Here is a 20277-nt window from a genome sequence, read left to right as displayed (position 1 = left end):
TATCTTATTGTAACCCCTAAACAATGATTGTCTATAACCCCTAAATTAATTAGTTTGTAACCCCTAAATTATTTATAGGATACTTTAATGTTGGTCCTTAATACTTTATAACTTATGGTACTTGAAGCCCTATAAATAAAGGGCATGTACAAGCTTACTATATCTTAAGTGAAAGTTCATTTCTTTATCTTTTTTCTCTCTTAATCTTTGTATTCTTTATCTAGTTTTATAATAAATTTCAATTAATTTATCTATGCTAAATACAGTTAATTTTACTATTTACATAATAATGAAATCCAATCCATAGGACTAGAAAAGAAGAAAAAGGGGCTTCCATATGGTGCCAGGATCAGCCCAAGAATGCGATGGACAACGACAACAGCTATAGTTGTGAAGGGAAAGAAATAAAGAAAAATTAGAATATATTTTTATAATTGAAATGGAATCAATTAATCATATTAAAAAGGGTAATTAGGAGGAAAAGTAGTATTTGATCAGGAATTAAATATGTAACTTCAGAAATTTAGATAAAATTTAAATTTATCAATTTTGATTTTTGAACTTATATTATGTATAAATATCAATTTTTTAAAATTTCAAATTATATTATATCATTTTTGTTGAAATTTCAAATTTCAAATTTAAATTATATTATATCATTTATATTTATCAATTTTATGAACTTAAGGTTTTAATAACATTAAAAAAATTAAGTATTTTTCCAGTTGATTTAGAAATTACTTAATTCATTAGAAACTTTTAAGTAAAATTAAGTAATTTTTTTTATTATTCACATGATATTCCCAGCCACTGTTCCCTTTAATATTTTAAGTAAACCTAGCTTAATTTGAGGTAGGTCAAGGTATAAAGATTCGTAGAAACTTGAAACATAAAGCTTAATGATTAATAATTTCACTAGTTGGTGAGAGTAACACAAGAAGTTGACGGTTCATGGGTTTGGTCCACTATACTGCACTGTTATCGATAGTGTAGTTTCTCCCGCGATACTCAGTCCGGTTGGCATGCTTTGATAAGATTCTTTCACCATTCTATCCATCTGTGTGGTACTTGTGGACTCATGCTTGCTTGCTTCACCTTTTCGATCGGTGAACCACTTGTCCAATGACGATCGCACAAACTCCTTAAACAGTCCTTCCTTCAATTGACTACCCATCTTTGATTGTGTATCATGCAACCATCAAAACACACAAGCTAAGGCCACTTCACTCATGGATAAACATATTTGGGTAGAAATACCTACCAGTGTTACCAAAGCATACAAAGGCAAGGTGCTGTAACTGCATAGAACTTGAACCATTACACTGCAAAAACCAAAAAATTCTGTAAAACAAGTAAATGGACTTTGAAATCATCAAATGTCGAATTTTTTTACCCCATTATAAGTCTAGGGATGATATAGCTCATTCTTTCCATGATGCATGAATGGAATCCATATGTACACTGTATGAAACAAACTAGATCAGTAATATACATAGCCAAAGAGTTTAAAAAGCCGACATTGCTAGACATACCAATATCCAGAAGAAAAATGCAAGCTCAAATGCATTTTGAAAGAGAATAAAATGAATCAAGTGAAGAACGATTCCAGGCTTTTCGAACCAAAAATGTGTGTCGGAAGGTTTAACTTGTGTTGCTTCACTCACATCCACCTCTTGCGCTAAGCGAGTGATAATGTGCTCTAACTTGGTTCCCACGAGAAGTAAAAGCTGTACACCTCCATTCAACTCAAACAATTAATGTCATCTGACTCTCAATAATATTTCTAAACCACTGAATATGGCTAATTAATCTACTTACAATGACAGGGAGAAACGATAACCAAAAATACGTATGCCACCCTGCTTGGAAATATACAAATATGTTAGGACTATATAGAATCTCATACATCGAACACTGTGTAACCAAAAGCACTGCTATGCCATTTAGATTAAAGGAAAATTACCTTCCACGTTCAATAGCAAAAACACCACCACAAATAGCCACAGGTACCAGCTATATATATGTGACACAGGATGAAATATTAATAGGGGTTATGTATCTTAAACTTAAAATAAACCTGATTTTAAAGAAAAAAGAATTGATCACCTTATGCCAACAATCTTTTTGAAGTCCACTTCAAGTGTCCGAATCATGTACCCGTGAAAATCAAAGTTTCTATGACCTTGAGTCTGTGGGGTGAAGAGGTAATCGGTAACACCCTTTTCATAAAGCCATAGACAAAACTAATTGTTCCTAATAGTATTATTGATGATCATGATGGTTTAGGGACTTAACTCTGATAAACCCTTCTCGAAGTGCTAAGTAGTCTGACTTGGTAACAGAATCATAAAACTGTTTGAAGAATGACATCTGCCAAAACAACATATGTAATTGATGTCATATAGTGATCATGTCAAAATAATGCTTAATGTTTACAGTTATATATATATAAGTTATATACAGGTTGGCTACCTTGAAGACAGCAAAATTTAACTCATTTACATTCACCAGAATAGTATAAATAACTACAAGACTTACAATCCAGCTCACAACAGCTGCCCTTCTCCAATATCCTTGTGCATGTCGTGCAAAAAATGTATGATGATGATCGGTATCCTCTGCTGGACCAGATAACATGGTTAACAACAATCCTACCAAATGGAAATCAAAGATAGCTTAGTTTGGAATTTTTTTATTCTTGTCACCATTTCTATGTTTCAAAATCGATTCTTCCCACTGCTTCCATTGTCGTATCTGCATAAGATGAAGAAAATTTACGAACTTCCTTATTCTGTAGGGTTGAAAAAAAGAAAAAAAAGGACTTCGAGTACTTGCCCAACAAAACAATCTTATATATCACCTAAGTTGTCCCTGCTAATAGTTTTGTTTACCTTGATTATGTATACTTGCATATGTAAAACATATTATAAACCAAACTTGTAGTTATATAAAGACAAAACATACTTTGAAATAAATAATCTAATTTGTAAGAAGTAACAAAACATCACCCTTGCTCCTCCAAGAACCATCGTAATGACGCAGAATATCACGTGAACAACTGCCAATACAAAGATGAAAATGTGCAGATGATGTAATGCTTCCAGTGACAATAAGGGGACCTTCCCCTGAGATAATATTACAAAAAAAAAAAAAAAAAAAAAAGGAAAGAAAAGGAAATCAGATTTGAGCACGATTTGGAGCCAAAATCAGATCAATCTATTCTGGAAATGTTTAGTGTTGTCTGCAGTTCATTAATAATGTATTTTTCCATTCAAAGTAAGGAAATGAAGCTCACAAGGACAAAGATTTGCAGTGAGTTGTTATATTCATTCTACATGAGGTAACTTTTTGAATATGGTTTGGTACATATATAGAATCTCGAATATACACACTTGAGATATTTTGAGAATATATTGTGTTGTTATATAGACCTAGCAATTCATGTATCTGTGTCATGTGTGTGTGGTGTAATATATGCAATGCAAAATCATAGCATGGAGGAAGAGATTAAGCATTTACGAGGTGCCTTATTCTACTTCAAGTCATATTAGTCAGATAGTACCCCATAAGTTAAGTGACTCCACACCATATGCTTTAGCAAGCACGAGCACAGTATTGGAAACTTAACAATTTTGGGAGACCATGATAATATACCTCACGCGAACAATGGTCTGAGCTGTTATCTGTGGAGATCAAGCGCCGTCTATTGTTTATAGCTTGAGAAGTATATTCTTCATGAGTTTTCTCTTCACTATGCCTCTCGCATGGAAGCAGAGTAGTTGCTAAGTAAGCCGGGATGCAAATTTCACTTACTAGACCTTGAAAGACAGTTAATAGAAGGGAAATGAATCCTAATAGCATCAGCTCTGTCAACAAACATCAGTAAGGAATTGGTTAGGAAAAACCATAAACTTACAAATTCAAGGCATGGTGAAGTTATATACACAGTGTTTACTAGCTTGGGAGATTAGTTGTAATGAAATCCTTCCCATATTCCTTTTACCTCATTAATGTTGCATATTTAAATATGCACTGTTTTATGACAATGACATGAGCTGCCCAACAATTAACTTAAAGAATTTCTAGCAAGCTAATATGAGAAGAGAGAAAAAGTAAGAAAGCAAACCTTCTTTCAATTTTTGTAATGCTTCAAATAGTGCATCTTGTTTCTTATGCTTCAAATACTGGATTGCCAAACACAAAACAATGGAAAGATTTTCTTAATTTCATACAATGTGATATTATACTAGTTAAACATAGAGGAGCAAAATTGTTTCAGAAACCTTCCCGAGGCGATGAAGACCTCGTTCAGCGATAATAGATATGAGAACAATGATGAAACAGACAGCAGCTACCACCCAGGTTGGTGTAAACTCGAGAGAATTGGACTCTGCTTCTGCTGACATATCTTAATTTCATACAATGTGCCAACAAATGCAATACTGTCGTATGGTTGCTGTCACCAATATATAAAATGCCTTAAAAGAGGAAGACGATAAGATGCCTAAAGAATAAGCATATACAAACGCGAGGGAAAAGAATTTAACTGAGGACAGTTAAAACGGCAAAAAAAAATAATAATAAATTGCCAAAGAATCAACCAAGTGACAAGAAAAGTGCAAATCTCAGTCACAGTTGATAGGAATAACTTGTGCTGAACCCACATTTTTTCTTTTTCTTTGCAACACAGCTACCCTAGATTCTGCTACTAACCCACCCAATCCTTTACTCTCCAATTTTCCGGCCCCGTGGATGGCTTGGCTGTTTCCATGCACCAATTTTACCACTTCAAAATTTTGTATTACTTTGAAATCATTGAGAGCGGGGTACACAAGTCATCATTATACGCTTAACTTGCCATTTAGAAATAAAAAACATAACCTTGAGATACAAAGAAAAGAGGAATAAATACACAAAACCACATACATTCTGATTCAAGCACACTCCCGGTCTGGTTTGTGAGAAATACTTAAAAAGGAGAAAAGAACATAAACAGTGAACTGCTAAGGCGAGATTTCTGTGCTCTGAAAAGGCAACCATTAGATATTAGACACAAATTTATTGTTAAATCAATTTAAGTGTTTAAACTCGTGTTTCAAAGAATACAGTATTGATATCATACATATACACCATGTATACCGTGAAATCCAAATGGACTTCATATTCAAATTATCAGATCCTGAATGCTAGTCCTATTCTCCAATCTAATAGCCAAACCACCATCAGTTTACTGCAGCTTTTTTCCATTGCACATCTCCTTCCTTGCCCTTTGCACTACTTTCACTTTCAAGGTCATCAAGGTGCCAAAAAACACTTACAAAATCATGAGACTAAGTCACACAAAAAGGAAATATTTAAAGGATCTAAAAGCATATTTATGGCTTCCAAGGTGCTGGAGGTGGTGGCGGTGTGGGAAACATTGGTGGAACTGCAGAAAATATGGTATTCTTGTCAATTCCAGTTGACTTGTCACCAGACAATGCCACAAGTGCAGCAACCAAACCAGCATTGCCTGCAAGAGTTGGTTCAGTGTAGTTGTAGTTGGTGCGAACATCGTGAAATCCATCATGCTTGTCAGGTCCAGCAACCATGGCTCCCGCCAGCGTATTCGGGTTTGGCTTTTTTGAATCCCTCCATTTCCATCCCCCCTTACAGTTATATCTGATCTTATTCTTAGGGATAGATGCACCTCTATGGTGAACATGTTTTGGGTAATGGTTACCAAAACCCACAACATAGCTCATTTTCCGAGGATTTTTGCCAAGGATGTAATCCATCTGCAAAGTAAAAGCCGAAGAAACAAAATTATTAGCTAGCAGCCTAGGTATGATTCAAGATCAAGTGGTCTGAAACATTTCTCCTGGACTATCTTTTGAAAAAGAACAGACAAAAACATACCTGGGTTTTGGCAAATTCACGCAAGACATCAGTTGAATAGAAATTGGGACCACAATACCATCCAGGTGTATCAGCAGCATCAAGATAATCACTGTATAATGCGGCTAAGAAGGCTGCATTGACAACATACTGCAGAGGCTGAGGCCTACCATGGTTTAACTGAATCAAACCGCCTGTTAAATGTCCAAAGTTACCAAGGTCAAAGAAAGGCACATAGCAAACAAAATTGAGTATGACATGGTTAACAAAAGCAGGAGATATGTTTACCTTTAGTTCTATTAAAGCTAGTAAAAACTGGAAGGAATGAGCACATAACTATGCTGGTTTGATTGTGAAACGTTCTCAATATTTCCTCATATGGATACCCAGGACTTAAAAACAATCTCAACCGGCTCAGAAGCACCTAAAACACAAAACATTGGTTATATTAGTGATGGACATAAAAGCTATCTCCAAAAAGTTCTATCGCTAAACAATGACAAAACTTGATAAACCCTGTACAGGCAGATTGGGACAAGTAGTAAATGTATAACCTGTTACAGCAAACAGTGACGTACACAATTAAGCACACTAATTAAAAATTAATCTGCCTAGGAAGCATAAGTAGTAACTTTAACAGCCTTGAAGCTAACAAGATCAGATACAGAAAATGTATGATCAATGATTTTGTAGTGCAATGATATACAAAGAAGAGTAAAAAGATCAAGGAAACAAATGATTAATGACAAAATATGAGCTTAGTGCTGAGTGGCCATGGTGCTTCAAATATTGTTAAGACTACTTGATATCGAAGACAAACAATGAAAAAGAAACAAGATCTACGATAAAATTTTACCCCTATGAATATTGGGCAAAAAACTGGAAGAAAATTTCCAAATGATAGAAAGATAGCTAATTGATTGTATCAAGAAAATTCATCTAAATTGCATTTGAATATCATATAGCTGCAAACAACACAAACCAAACCTAATATACAAGTTCTGAGAAAAATTTTACGAGAAAAGCCTTGCATCAAATAACCAAATAGTGCAGACAGTAACAAAAGGAACAAGAGTAGAAGACAACACCATAAAGTTACCTGAGCACCAGCAAGCTTGTTGTCCCAGCTCAGAACGCCATAATCTGGGCCTCCCCAGAATGCACCAGCATGCTTGGCAAGTTTAGGATGAGTAGCCAACTGAAGGTAGGAAGAATTCCCAGTGGCGTAGTATAACCAAGCTCCACCCCAAACAAACTCATCCCAGTAACTGGAGGAGTTATAAAAGAGGGCAGGGTCAGAACCACCAGCACTATATCTGCCTCTTTGATCCCTGGCAAACTGAAAGACTGTCCGTGCACCATGGACAAGCTTTTGAGAGTACGCCTTGTTGTCTTTGAAAACAATGGAAGCAGCAGCCAAAGCAGCAGCCATTTCAGCAGCAAGATCGGAGCAGCTGTGACATTCATAGACAGGGCGCGGGTAATCAATGTCCTCAGGGCGCATCCAGCAATAATGATCATTGGGTGTGGTACTGCCTCCGGATGTATCTCCTACTCCAACCTATAAATTTATAACTTAGCATCGATAAATGGACAAAGAACAATGAAATAAGGAATAGTATCTGTATAATTATACCTGCGCTGCAATCTTATCTATGGTATCAGCTGAATTGTTGAAGGTCTTGAGCAGATAATCAGTACCCCATTTGATAATCTCCTTAACATGATTGAGTTCACCGGCAGCCTCGTATTTAGCACTGTACTCAATGACGCTCCAGCTCAACATGGTCATGGCAAAAGATGCAGGGAAGTTGAACTTGATAGCATCTCCAGCGTCGTAGTAACCGCCGACCAGATCCTTCATTGTAGTGCCGGGATCGGACTTGCCATCTCGGAGGCACGAGTTTCCTCTCCAGGACACGTTATTATGCTTGGGTAACTTCCCGGCTGCAGTGCATTTATAAATTAGATTATTACCATTATTATGGGTCAGGAAAGACTGACATTGTCGCAACAAAAGCTATTATTATATTATTATATACCCTAAAAACATGGGTTTAATCTGATCTGACCAATACCCAACTTAGATCTGATAACTGAAGCTAAAACTGAAGGAAGAGAAACGTACAACGCTGAGCATTGAAGAACATGAGGGCTTTGTGAAGTGCGAGAGTGTAGTTATCAGGGGGAGCCTTGCCGTGGTGATGACGTGGAACGGTCTTGACGATTAAGGTGATTAATCCGGCAAGGACGGCTGAGACGACCAAGGTCCCAACCGTCCAGACAAAGATCTTGCGGCTGACAATGATGCACCCGAGATCAACGTACTTCTTCTTCTTCTTCTGCTCGCTGGGGCCAAGCAGCCAGCTCTGCTGCGTCTCGTCCAAAGGGCGAGAGAGCGCAGCCCTGTCCAGGTCTTGCAGATTCCTACTCCTGTCATCATCAGTGGCGGAATCAGCCGCGTTTATCTCCAGCGGCCCTCCCCAGGGATCTCTCCCGTACATGCTCATCTTGATTAAAAGAGGAATAGACAAAAGTAAAGAAAAATTATAGAGTATAAACCGCAATGGCAGCACCGACAGATGAGATGAGAGGAAGAGGAAGAAAGTGGTGTGATAAGAAAATGGGGTAAGTGAGCAGTGGCTGTTGTTTTCTGTTCTTGTCTTTATTGATACTTTTTTTGGGAGTTGGAGTGGGTGCTAGAGTTAATATTGAGCTGGAATATTTTGGTTGCTTGGCCCTCACACCCTAATCTTTGCTCCTTTTGCTTTACTATTACTCTAAACTGCAAATATTTTATTTTGACATCCAAGCAAAATCTTAGTTCTAAAAATGCATAAAATCTTGGATTTAGGTTTGGGTTTGGGTTTGGGTTTGGGTTTGGGTTTGGTTGATGAAACTGACAGAGGGACAAGGACTGTGTAGCTGTAATCTTGACTTGCCTTTTTCCACAACCCAAATCTTCCTCCAGCTAACGGTAGGTCTTCTTTTTCTTTCACCCCATTTTATTTTCTAACTTACAAAAATTTTATATTTTAGGAAAAAATCGATGTACAAAAATAAAATATATCAGTATTTTTCAAATTTTTAAAATTTAATACTCGTGACTTTTAGATTTACAAATTTAAGTCTAACGACATTACATGGTAATATGTAAGCTCAAATTTTACCTTTAAATAATAGAATAAAATATAGTTAAATAATTGAATTAAAACTCAATCAACATTCAATAAAATATTTATATTGTATATAAAGATTTTGACTGAATTGATATTATGTCTCAATTTAATTGTTAAATTATAAAAATATCATTATTTTAACAAAATAGTAAATATTGATTTGAGGATATTTTTATTTTAAAAGAAAAAACTTCATACTTTTCAACTCAAAACATATACATAGCAAATTTTAATTTTCATGTCAAATTTAATAAATATATTGCACAATTATTTCCACTAATATCATAATTTAACATAATTTATTAGGAAAATTATTTAGTACATTGTCAATGAAATTAATGAGGTATAGTAAAATAAATATTTAAAAATAGATTGTAAATACTCCCTTAATCTATTGTATATAAATGCAAATACAATTTTTTATTTGATGATACAAATAATTTATTTTTATTTAATAAAAGTAAATTATCAAACAATATAACTAACTGAGGTTTCGGTTTGTTAGCTGTATAGATTTAATTTAAAATTTTGAAGTTAAAAGGATAAATTCAAAATTAAAATTCACCAAACCAATCCAATACTCTTCCTTGCCAGTATAATTAAAGAATTAAATGCTATAAAATTAAAAATATTGAATTTAAATTATAAAATTTGTTTGATATAGTACTTAAAATTAATTATTAAATATAATTAAATTATTTGATAAATATAGATTTTAAATTATACATTTTATTTTTAAAAATTCACCTAACAAAAAAATTAAAAGTAATTTTTTATAAAATAATATAATATTAAAATAAATAAAATTAAATTGAAATTAATTGAAAATATTTTGATAAGTAATTTTATCTATTTATTATTTTCTGCACTTTTTATAAAAGAAATCTATGGAATGATTTTAATTTTAAATTATCAATTATATAAAAATTGAAAATTATTAATTTTCAATGATTTATCAAATATGAGTTCAATTAATCTAAATTTATGTATAAAATATATAAAAAATTTATATATTCTAATGAAGTTAATTATTTAATAATAAAATGTTGATAATAAAATCTTTGTCTAATCTAAAAGGAATATCCGGGTCCGTGCCACGCGGCGAACATACATTCTTTCTCTCCATTATTAATACAAAGGGCTCAACCTATTTTTTAATCAACCGAACCTTGACCGACATTATAAGACATCTATTTGTTGCTCTGTAATCATTTTGTATTTTGTTTGCCACGTGCCCGGTCTGGTCCTCGCCTATGCTGCTTTATTGTTCCGGTCCTCCATGCATTCTTTCTGCTGCCCAGGCTGGCTCTGGGATTGAATAATTTATTTTTTGGGTTAAATTTTGTTTTTAGTCCTTGCACTGTATAAAAGTTGTGGATTTTATCATTGTACTTTAATTTGATCAATTTAATCCTTATATTTTTCGAATTTTTAATTTTTAGTCTTAACCCTAAGAGTAGTTGTTAAAATTTGTTTATTTAAATTCAATTATCAATCTTGTACTATGTGTATAATTATAGATTTAGTTTATATTCTTTAATTGGATCATTATAAATTCCTATACTTTTTGAATTTTGAAATTTCAATCTTATGCAAATTATAGTCGCTGCTCTCTAAGCCATTAAATGAATTTTTAGTAAGTAATATGTGAAAATAACAAACTATAATGTTACACATATATAATATGTTTAGCGTATTAAATTTTGAAAATAATATAATTTAATTCAATGAATTTAATAAATATCGTTTGATGATAACTTAAGTTTAAAATTAAAAAGCATAAAAATAAAATATAATGCTTAAATCTATATTAGAGTTTTATTTTATTTTATTTTATTTTAAATTTATAAACCCTAAATAACTCTTTTTTTGTAAATTGTAATTTGAAATACATTAATTAATACAGTTTTCTAATGAGAGGATGGATACTACTAAAATTAAAATTTCAATATTTTAGTTGAGTTTAGTTTTTATTTTCGAACTTGAAGAGAATGCACTATTGTTGAAATTTATTGAATTTAAATTTTATTATTTATAGTGGAAATTTATATTCGTTCTACCTTTAAGTTCCTCTAAAATTAGAATTTACATTCACTTATTAAAATGTATTATATATTACCATTACATTCAGCGCTTATTAATTGAATTTTACTTAATAAATAAAAAGAATGACTAAACTCCTAAAAACTCTAAAATAAATTTCACTAAGAAAATGTTAATGGATGTTTTGTGAAGAATCACTTAGGAGGTTGCCCACCCCACTGAAGTCCTTATTCAACATGGACTCTTTACGCATTTTTTTTACCATTTTTGTCACCCCAAATATTTTATCCTAAAAACCATCATTTCTATTATAAGAATCCAAAACCTTTGGAAATGAAAGAGTCCTTGTTTAGGACTTCTAAAATTTAATTTAGATTAGCATTCCTATCGCAAGTCATCCACAAAATGGTTAAAAATATGTTGAATGTCCCGAAAATTAAAATAAATCTGTGTTATGGAATCCTTAATAACTTATGATCAAGTAACCTCTCTATCAAAGTCCTAATTGAATTTCAATTACACACATGGATGATTGGAACATGAAGAAACCAAGTCTTCCTGAAAAACTTGAAAACCAATCAAACACTTCAAAAACAAAGTGTAGGCCAATAAATTTTTCTAATCAATTACGAAGCAACACATGTCAAGTTAATATTATTGTGGGTCTAAGTTAAAATTATTGTGATTAAAAATGATGACATCATACTTATTTCATACTTATTTTTTCTAATTAATATATAAATAAATTTTTATATTGTTATGGATTAAAAATAAAATAATTAAGTGATAATCTTGAATGATTGTTTTCTCTCTAATTAATTAAGCTAATAAGAGATAAATATAAATAAAAGAGTTTAAATTCTTGTAGAACAATCAAATGAAGTAGCCAGATTATACAAAAATTCTCTTTTATTCGAGTTTTTGGCACTATAAAAAGGGTCATCTCGTCATTTAAACACACACAAGTTCAAGAAACCCAGAATATCTCTATACATAAATCTCGAAGAGTCGAAGAACTTGAAGAGATTCTAACAAACACTATATTTGTTTTGAAGAAAAGTCGTCTTCCAATTTAATGCAATCAATGAGAGGAAGACAAAAGACGTTCTTGAAGAAAGCCACCTTTTGATCTAATTTAACTTTAGAATTGAGGTCAAAACTCATTTCAAGAGCAAGTCACCATGACACTTGAAGCAAACTCAACTATTTAATATCAAGTTTAGACGGCCTTTGGATCCAAACTATCTCTAAACCTGTTTCAAGATCAAGTCTCGACGATTCTTGAATCTGAATCATATTAAATTCTCAAGCAAACATTTAGCCTTCAAGTTCAAGTCTCAATGACCTTTGAAGCAAAATACATCCTGTCGATATCAATTCTAGATGACCTTTAAATCGAAACTTCATCAAAGAGAAGAATCAAATGAGTTTCTTCGTATTTAAGAAATTTCCAAAGATTTTAAATTTCTTTTTGAAGTTATTAATAAAATTTGGAATCAAATTTTAAAGTAAACTTTTAGCTTAAAATTTTTATGTACAAATTTTTGGCACACTTGGTGGGACAATTTTTGTCTTTCATTTATTCTCTTGAAAAGTTAAAGCTCAAAGTTGCAATGGACACAAAAAATCATCATCAACAAACCAGCTCACAAGCTCGTTCAAGTTAATTATGCGGGTCAGTCGGCTTCATCATCAAGCACCAATGTCCATTCTCATCCTTATTGCACTACATAGAAGACGAAAGCTTTTTTAAAGTTATTCAAATAAACTTATTCAATGCTTAGTGACAATCCTATTGGAATCTAATACCCTCAATGTAGTGATTATATTTATATAATTATAATTTTTCGAACACATTAGTTTAATAAAAATCCATCACCATTATAATCTTTTGTATGTTGTCTCAACAGCTTTTGCACATAAGGAAAAATGAAAGCAAATATTAACTCACTGGTTATTTAATGTTTAACTAATATCAAAAGGCATTACATGATCGGATTGGGAGATGCATTATCTTGGGTATTAAAGTGGATAACTCCCAGAAGATAAATATATTGATGTGACTGACTGCACTGACAATTCATCGAATAAAACCCAAGTAAAATAGATCCTAGATTTTTTATGAATTTATGGTTTGTTTGTTTGCATGCAAAATATTTTCCATAATATATTTTCATTGTCTTATGTGTTTGTTTAATGGAAATTGTAATAGCCCGATTCTGGGCCTAGTCGAAATAGTAGTTTTGAGACCACAAATCCAGAGTCGGAGAAATTATTTTGGAATTATTTATGTGTTATGGCATAATTATATGAGTGCATGAAAATTTTGGTGGATTAATTTTAGCAATTGCATGCTTAATTGTGAAAAAAGATTAAATCGCATAAAGTGCAAAAGTCCTATTTTGATAGCTAAGAGTGTCAAATAGCTAGAGAACCAAAATTGAGGGTCTTTAAAGGGAAAATAGACCTTAAAATAGTGGTGGCCGGCCATAAGGACAAAAGGGATGAGAAAGTCAAAGTTAGGTGGCCTAAATTGATTAAAATAAAACCTAAGAAAAAGGCTATCATCTTTTTGTTTTGCTCCTTCTTCTCCACCGATTTTCCTCCAAGAAAATGGCCATAGAAGCTTGAAAATTTTCAGCAACTTAAAGCCTTTGCAAGTAAGTGACTTTGAGGGCTTTTATTGAATATTTTTGTACTTTTGAGATCCTTGTAGCATGAGCTTTCTAACAATGGTACTATTTTCAAAATGGTTAAAATTATAGGGTTTTGTCATGATAGTAGACATGTTGATTTATGAAATTTTATGGAATAATATGAGTTATGGTTGTGAAATAAACAACTTTTGTGAAGTAGTTTTCATGGACCCCTAGCTAGGGACCATTTTGCATAAATTGTAAAATAGTTGATAAATGTGTGAAATAATGGGAATTGCGGGCTACTCCTAGTATGAAAATTATTCGGCTAGGCTTTATTAATGAGAAAATGTGATAAAAATCAAATTTTGAACCTAGGGGTAAAATGGTCATTTTGTGAAAGTCTAGAGGCAAAATGATCATTTTGCCCAATCATGAATTTTTGAGTGCCTAGATTAATATACTGATGAAACGAATGAATTTCTATCATTTTAGATCAAGAATTACAAAATCCGGGCCTAGACTAGGGAAAAGCAAAGCAAGTGGACTAAGCCGAACTAGTCGTTTACATTTTGTATATCGAGGTAAGTTGTATGTAAATAATACAACTACATTGTTATTATATGTGTTTGAATTGATATAACATAAATTGCTTGTTTGTGGAAGTGATTATGTATGATGATAATTGAGATAATAAAACTCCCGGGTGAACCTTAGGAACAAATCGGTTATTCATGCCAGGACATTTGGGTTATTTGTGTGCTAGTGTAAGACATGTCTAGGACATGCATCGACCACATTATGAGAGCCAGTGTAAGACCATGTCTGGGACATGGCGTCGGCATTGAGACGAAAGCTAGTGTAAGACATATCTGGGACATGCATCGGCCTCGAGATGTAAGCAGTGTAAGACATGTCTGGGACATGCATCGGCTACGAGATGTATCAATGTAAGACCATGTCTGGGACATGACATCGGCACGGATATGTGAGAGCTAGTGTAAGACTATGTCTGGGACATGGCGTCGGCCTCAATTTCGATAGTCAGCGTAAGACTATGTCTAGGACATGGCATCGACATTATACCCTATGTTTGAGGCTTAGTGAATATCCGATAGCATTCCAAATGGTTCAACAGTAAGAGTTACAGTTTAAGTTAAACGAGAAAGGTATAACCATGTTGTGAGTGGTACAGGTACCTATTTGAAATGTATGAGATGTGAACTCAATAGATGATATGTGAATTGTGTTGGATAGTGATAAGTAAGTTGTACTTACGTCTATTTATGGTATTCATGAATAAGTTATGAAAGGTTATGAGCATATTGCTTTATGATAAGTAGTTGTTATTTATTTTCATGCAACTTACTAAGTTTTATATTTACCCTATTTCCTTTCCATTTTCTTATAGTGCCGCCTAATTAGCTCGAGGATCATCGGACGTCGAAGGCATAAATCACACTATCATCTGAAGCATTTGGTATAGTTAGTTCTTTTACTTTAATTATGGCATGCATATGAACTTTTGATTTTGTGTTAGTATCACATTGTTTTGGGGCCAAATATCTTAGCTTGTTTTAGTATTTTACTCATTTTGTATAAGGCCATGGAAAAATGGCTAATATTGAAAGTTATTATATTAATACAAGAAGACCTTTCATGAATGAGTAATTTGTTGATTGCTTAAGTATATGTGAAATGTGTAGAAACCTTAAATGTGGTTGCTGGATTGAGAAATCAGGTTATGTTAATCTTTAGTATGTGAATGTTGTTATATTGTGTTTTAGGGTGGCAAAAGACTTGGTATGTGACAGCCCTATTCTGACCCTAGTTGGGAAGTGGTTTCGGGACCGCTAAACCGAGTCGCAGAAAAAAAAATTTGAATATAATATTTTATGTCTAAAATATGTGATCATGCATGTGTGAAATTTGAATGCTTTGATTTTTGTCAATTTGAATGTGTTTCTAAATAAAAAGGACTTATGTGAGAAGCTTTGAACATATGTGTGGCTTATTTTAAGTGATTAATTATTGAATGATGCAAATAAGTGGGTTTGCATGTCAAATTGCCACTTTTAATGTTAGTGGCCGGCCATGATGGTTTTGGTGAGCAAAATAAGCATATTTTATATGTATAATAATGAATTTATATTTTTTTAAGTAGTTTGTTGATATATTTATTATTATATAGTTATTGATAAAAATAAAATAAGAATGGGGGAAGAAAACAAGAACTCATCTTTGTTTCTCCACCTAGCCGAATTTCATAAAAAGAAGAAGAGTGAATGATGGTTTTGGGGACCATTCGGTCAATTGGAGGCAAATTTGAAGGTAATTTGATGTGGTTTTGTAAATTGTTGATGAATTTGTGTTTCTCTTTTTTTTTCTAGCGAAACCCACTTGATAAATTTAATTTTTATGAGGCATTTTAGATTCGGCCTTAGTGAAAATGAGTGAGGAAATTTGAGTTGAGGATAGAAGATAGTAAACGAATGTTCAATAGACAATTTGATACCAAAATTCATATGTTTATGAGCTTGTTTTTGAAAAGTATGTTATATGTGAGTGATTAGTTCATGAAGAGATTATCGGTTATGTTGTTTTGTATGAGTAATGGATTGTTGAGTTCATGCTATTATGAATAAAATTGATTAAGAGAGGCTTGAGATGATTAAATATACATGTTGGTGGTAATATGAGCATTTGGTTTTTATCATGGAAGCATAGGGAGCTAGTTAAAAGTTGAATTTTAGAAAAGTTAAATGTGTGTGTGCTTGTGCTAGTGCCGAATGTGCCTAGGGTGATTTAGCATTGAGTTTGGTGTTATATGAATTGAGTTTTATGGTTTTGGATTTTTAAGTGTTGTTACATACTTTGAATAATATATATAAGTGGCTTTGATATGTGAAATTCGGCCAAGTGGTTATAAGCATGATTTTAGAAATTCAATGATATTCGGCTGATTTGAATAATTCATGGCACCCCAAGCAAATTAGTTTTAGATGTTAATAAATATTGAAATTATTTAAGCATATTACAGAATGTGATTTTAGTTAATGATTCGGTTATGAGTGCTGATTTGTTTTATGATTAGCCAAATGTGTATATGTATACTATGAGGTGGTTTAGCTTAAAGAAAATTAAGGTGCTCGGAAGGTGATTGTCGTGGATAGTTTAAGTAATGAAATTTAATTTCTGTTATGTAAAGTGATGACATTGCTGTTTGCAAATTTGAAGTTAAAAATTGTTGATTGAGCATCAAGAGCTTATGGGGACAAACTCGGATCGAGGAAAAAAAAAACGAAGGTAGTCGTGTAGTCGATATAGCCGTACGATAACTTTTGAGGTAAGCTCTTAAACGATTAAGTTGAATTTATGTGTGTAAAGATTAAATGAATATAGAATAAAGTTTTAGTATATGTGATATATAAATATATTAAATGAATATAGAATAAAGTTTTAGTATATGTGATATATAAATATATATACTTTCGAATGATTAGTAATGTTCATAATATGAGCCGAAAATGGCTAACTTACTCGATTGAATTGTGCATGGAAATGAGGTATATGCTAAAAGAGTTTTAGAGAATGATATATGATCTCTGTGTTTCGGTTAAGTAATGGTAAATAGATTGAGTATGAATTTAGTGAGGACTTTGTGTGATAGCCAAATGTCTTATGAACTAATATGTGTGAATGGTATTTTGAATACATAATATAAGATGGAATAACTGAAAGTATCATGAGTTAAGACTCGAATAAATTACTATGAAGTTCTTGTAAATGCCGAATAGTGATTACATTTGGCTATGAAATTATGCTTCAAATTCTTGAATGTATTTGAAATCAATATAAGGAAATGGTATTTTAATAAATTATGTGATGAAATTACCGAATGAATTCTGAGATGAATTGTGGATTAATGTTAACAAGTAAGTGAAACTACTAATGTGATTAGGAAATTGAAGAAGGGAAATTGAGATCTTAATGAGTTCTTAAGTGTTTGAACTTTTGGAAATTTAAGAGTAAATTGTAATAGATCTGCTTGGGACAGCAACAATAGCGTGATTTTAGAAAATCACCATAAATTGTTGGAGTTGAGTTAGAGGCTAAAAAAATTATGTAATTAAAGCTTAATGACTCTAGTTTCAAATGAAATCAACGAGAACATATTTTGAATTCTTTATAATAAGAAATTTGATTCGAAGTGAAGAGTGGTCAGATTAGTCAAACAGTGAAACAGGGGAAACTTTAAGAAAAATCTGGTATTGATTGGCCAAACCAAAAATTCTGAAAATTTTATGGATGAAAGATATATGAGTCTATTTTTAGGGAAAATTTACAGCACTTGATTTGGAGTTTCGTAGCTCCAGTTACAAATAATTTAATGACTGTTGCTCAGGAAGACAACTTGTAGTGAATTTGTGATTATGTTGTAAACATTGATAAAACTGTTTGAGTTGCTTATAAGATATTGATTAAAACTATATGTGAATTTTGAATTGTGACGTTAGGAAATGATATATAAGTGATTTTGATATGATGAAATTGATGTACAAGATATGTATATGTGGTGAGGCCGAAATGGCTAATATTAAATGTGTGCAAGTTATCTGAAGGGCCTTTATGAAAATGTGTGCCATCTTATTTGTATAGTGAGGCTGAATGGTTACTTAGAAATGTAATATGGCTGAGTGGTTATTTAAATGAAAGCAAAGTATATGATGTATTAGCAAGTGATGATAAAAGCATTATCTTATATATGTGCTTGTGTATGTGATGCGACCGAATGGGCAAGTGTGAAATGTACATATGTTTATGTGTATATAATGGGGTCGAATGACCAATTGTGAAAAGTGGGTATTATTAGATATTTGATGAGGCCAAAGATAGTAAAAAGTATATAAAATAAATTGTCTTTGAGATTGTATCTGGGCTTAAAGACCCATGAGCTATATCTTTGGAATTATATCGTGGTTAAATCCATGAGCTTTGTCTTTGGTAATATATCCGGGTTAAATCCTGCAGGCTTCGTGCTGGTATTATATCCGGGTTAAATCCCTCAGGCCTAGTGCTGGTATTATATCTGAGTTTAAAGTCTCGTAGGCTTCGTGCTGGTGTTATGTTTGGGTTTTATACCTCGCAGGCCAAGTGTTAGTGAAATTGATAAAGTATATGACTACGAGATCCTATGCTAAGATGATAAATTGAACTCGTATTACACATTAAGTGATTCAGGTATGTGATATATATATATTATATGTGAGATTGATCTGACGGGAATTAAGAATGTGTAATGAGAAGCATATGAAAAGATGTTGTAAATTCATATGTATATTTGTATATGTGTGCATTCGGTTATTATGCAAAGTTACAAGATAGTTTTCAATATGCTATTTAACTATGAATGTTGAAAGTAAGTGTGGGTAAGAAATGATACACTAGTGAAATTTGAAAGAATTAAAGTTAATCCGGAAGCTTGTAAATACTATGTTTATATGAGTTTGAGTATAAACGGAGTAAAATGATATGTGTTTGTGCATAATCACCAAATAGTATTGTACTCGAGAAAGTGTTATGTGATTTGAACATTTGGTTTGTTTTAAGTTCAACTGTTTAAATTGCTTAAGACTTACTAAGCTTATGAAAGCTTACTTTGAATGTTATGTTTCTCTGTTTATTTTTGTAGATCGTTGACTCTTACTATTAGCTCGGGGATCGTCGACTTCGTCACACTATCTACTATTGTAGTAATCATGTGATTTGGACTTAGCTTATGGCATGTATAGGATAGACTATAAATAGAATGATATTTTGACTATTGTATATAAGTCATGCGAATATGGCATCTTATGGAAGTTTACTTTTATAAGTTTTAACCGATCTTTGTTTGTGTCTATTAGTTATATAAATAAATGATCTTTTATTTAAGAAAAGGTTCAAAATTTCTTTGTTCGATTTGATTCCTAATTTACAGTAACGTCTCGTCCTATTAGGTGTGATTCTGGGATAGGGTGTTACATGGTAGATAGCCTTATATTGTCCACACAGGTAGACACATGGGCGTGTCTCTAGCTCGTGTGTGAGACACGGTCAGTCCCACGGGCGTGTTGTTCGACCGTGTGTCCTATGCATGTTAATTTTACAAGTCAGTATGCATGGTAGTAAACACATGGGCAGAGACACGGCCGTGTGTCTTATCCGTATGGAGGACATGGCCTCTGGCCACGGGTGTGTGCCTTGGCCGTGTGCCCCTAATTGGTTGCTAACGTCAGAAACAGAATGTCAAGGTTTTTAGACATGAGCGTGTGTCAGGCCGTGTGAAAACCCCTGTAGGTTTGAATTGAAAAATAAATCTATACGGGCAGGGGGGACATGGGCGTGTCCCTAGATGCTTAGGCCGTGTGTGTCACACGGGCTATCAGCACGACCATGTTCAAGTTCCACATGGGCATGTTGCCCATCCACACGGGCATCTGCCCTGTTTTAAAGGTCATTTTCCTAGTGTTGGTTAAAAGACCTGAGTTGGTCCCAAGTGG

At 32.9% G+C, this 20277-nt stretch overlaps 2 protein-coding genes across 2 annotated transcripts; both read right to left on the bottom strand.

Moving 5' to 3' along the window:
* Positions 1–818: 818 nt before the first annotated feature.
* Positions 819–4872, bottom strand: LOC108488640 (MLO-like protein 13). The gene is made up of 14 exons (XM_053020239.1): positions 4284–4872; positions 4127–4184; positions 3655–3866; positions 3009–3125; positions 2706–2754; positions 2473–2618; positions 2296–2370; positions 2107–2219; positions 1964–2013; positions 1819–1859; positions 1533–1727; positions 1394–1461; positions 1262–1322; positions 819–1174 (listed from the first exon to the last, which is right to left on the bottom strand). The coding sequence occupies exons 1-14, from the start codon at positions 4404–4406 to the stop codon at positions 950–952; spliced, it is 1533 nt and encodes a 510-aa protein (XP_052876199.1). The 5' UTR covers positions 4407–4872; the 3' UTR covers positions 819–949.
* A 142-nt stretch (positions 4873–5014) lies between these two features.
* On the bottom strand, positions 5015–8701 carry LOC108489386 (endoglucanase 25-like). Its single transcript, XM_017793910.2, has 6 exons — positions 8006–8701; positions 7514–7824; positions 6977–7438; positions 6166–6301; positions 5899–6071; positions 5015–5777 (listed from the first exon to the last, which is right to left on the bottom strand). The coding sequence occupies exons 1-6, from the start codon at positions 8385–8387 to the stop codon at positions 5376–5378; spliced, it is 1866 nt and encodes a 621-aa protein (XP_017649399.1). The 5' UTR covers positions 8388–8701; the 3' UTR covers positions 5015–5375.
* Positions 8702–20277: the final 11576 nt, after the last annotated feature.

The sequence above is a fragment of the Gossypium arboreum genome, chromosome 10, assembly GCF_025698485.1.
Source record: "Gossypium arboreum isolate Shixiya-1 chromosome 10, ASM2569848v2, whole genome shotgun sequence".
Taxonomy (NCBI): Eukaryota; Viridiplantae; Streptophyta; class Magnoliopsida; order Malvales; family Malvaceae; genus Gossypium; species Gossypium arboreum.
The sequence above is the reverse complement of the archived record's forward strand: the minus strand, read 5'-3'. Positions and strand labels throughout refer to the sequence as shown.

Excerpts from the sequence above, each read along its gene's own strand:
- LOC108489386 (XM_017793910.2), bottom strand. The coding sequence starts at position 8,387 with ATGAGCATGTACGGGAGAGATCCCTGGGGAGGGCCGCTGGAGATAAAC. Across the intron at positions 7,825-8,005 it reads GTTCTTCAATGCTCAGCGTT|CCGGGAAGTTACCCAAGCAT; the intron begins GTACGTTTCTCT and ends AATGCACTGCAG. Across the intron at positions 7,439-7,513 it reads TAGATAAGATTGCAGCGCAG|GTTGGAGTAGGAGATACATC; the intron begins GTATAATTATAC and ends ATAAATTTATAG.
- LOC108488640 (XM_053020239.1), bottom strand. The coding sequence starts at position 4,406 with ATGTCAGCAGAAGCAGAGTCCAATTCTCTCGAGTTTACACCAACCTGG. Across the intron at positions 4,185-4,283 it reads GTCTTCATCGCCTCGGGAAG|TATTTGAAGCATAAGAAACA; the intron begins GTTTCTGAAACA and ends TTGGCAATCCAG. Across the intron at positions 2,371-2,472 it reads TAAATTTTGCTGTCTTCAAG|ATGTCATTCTTCAAACAGTT; the intron begins GTAGCCAACCTG and ends TTGTTTTGGCAG.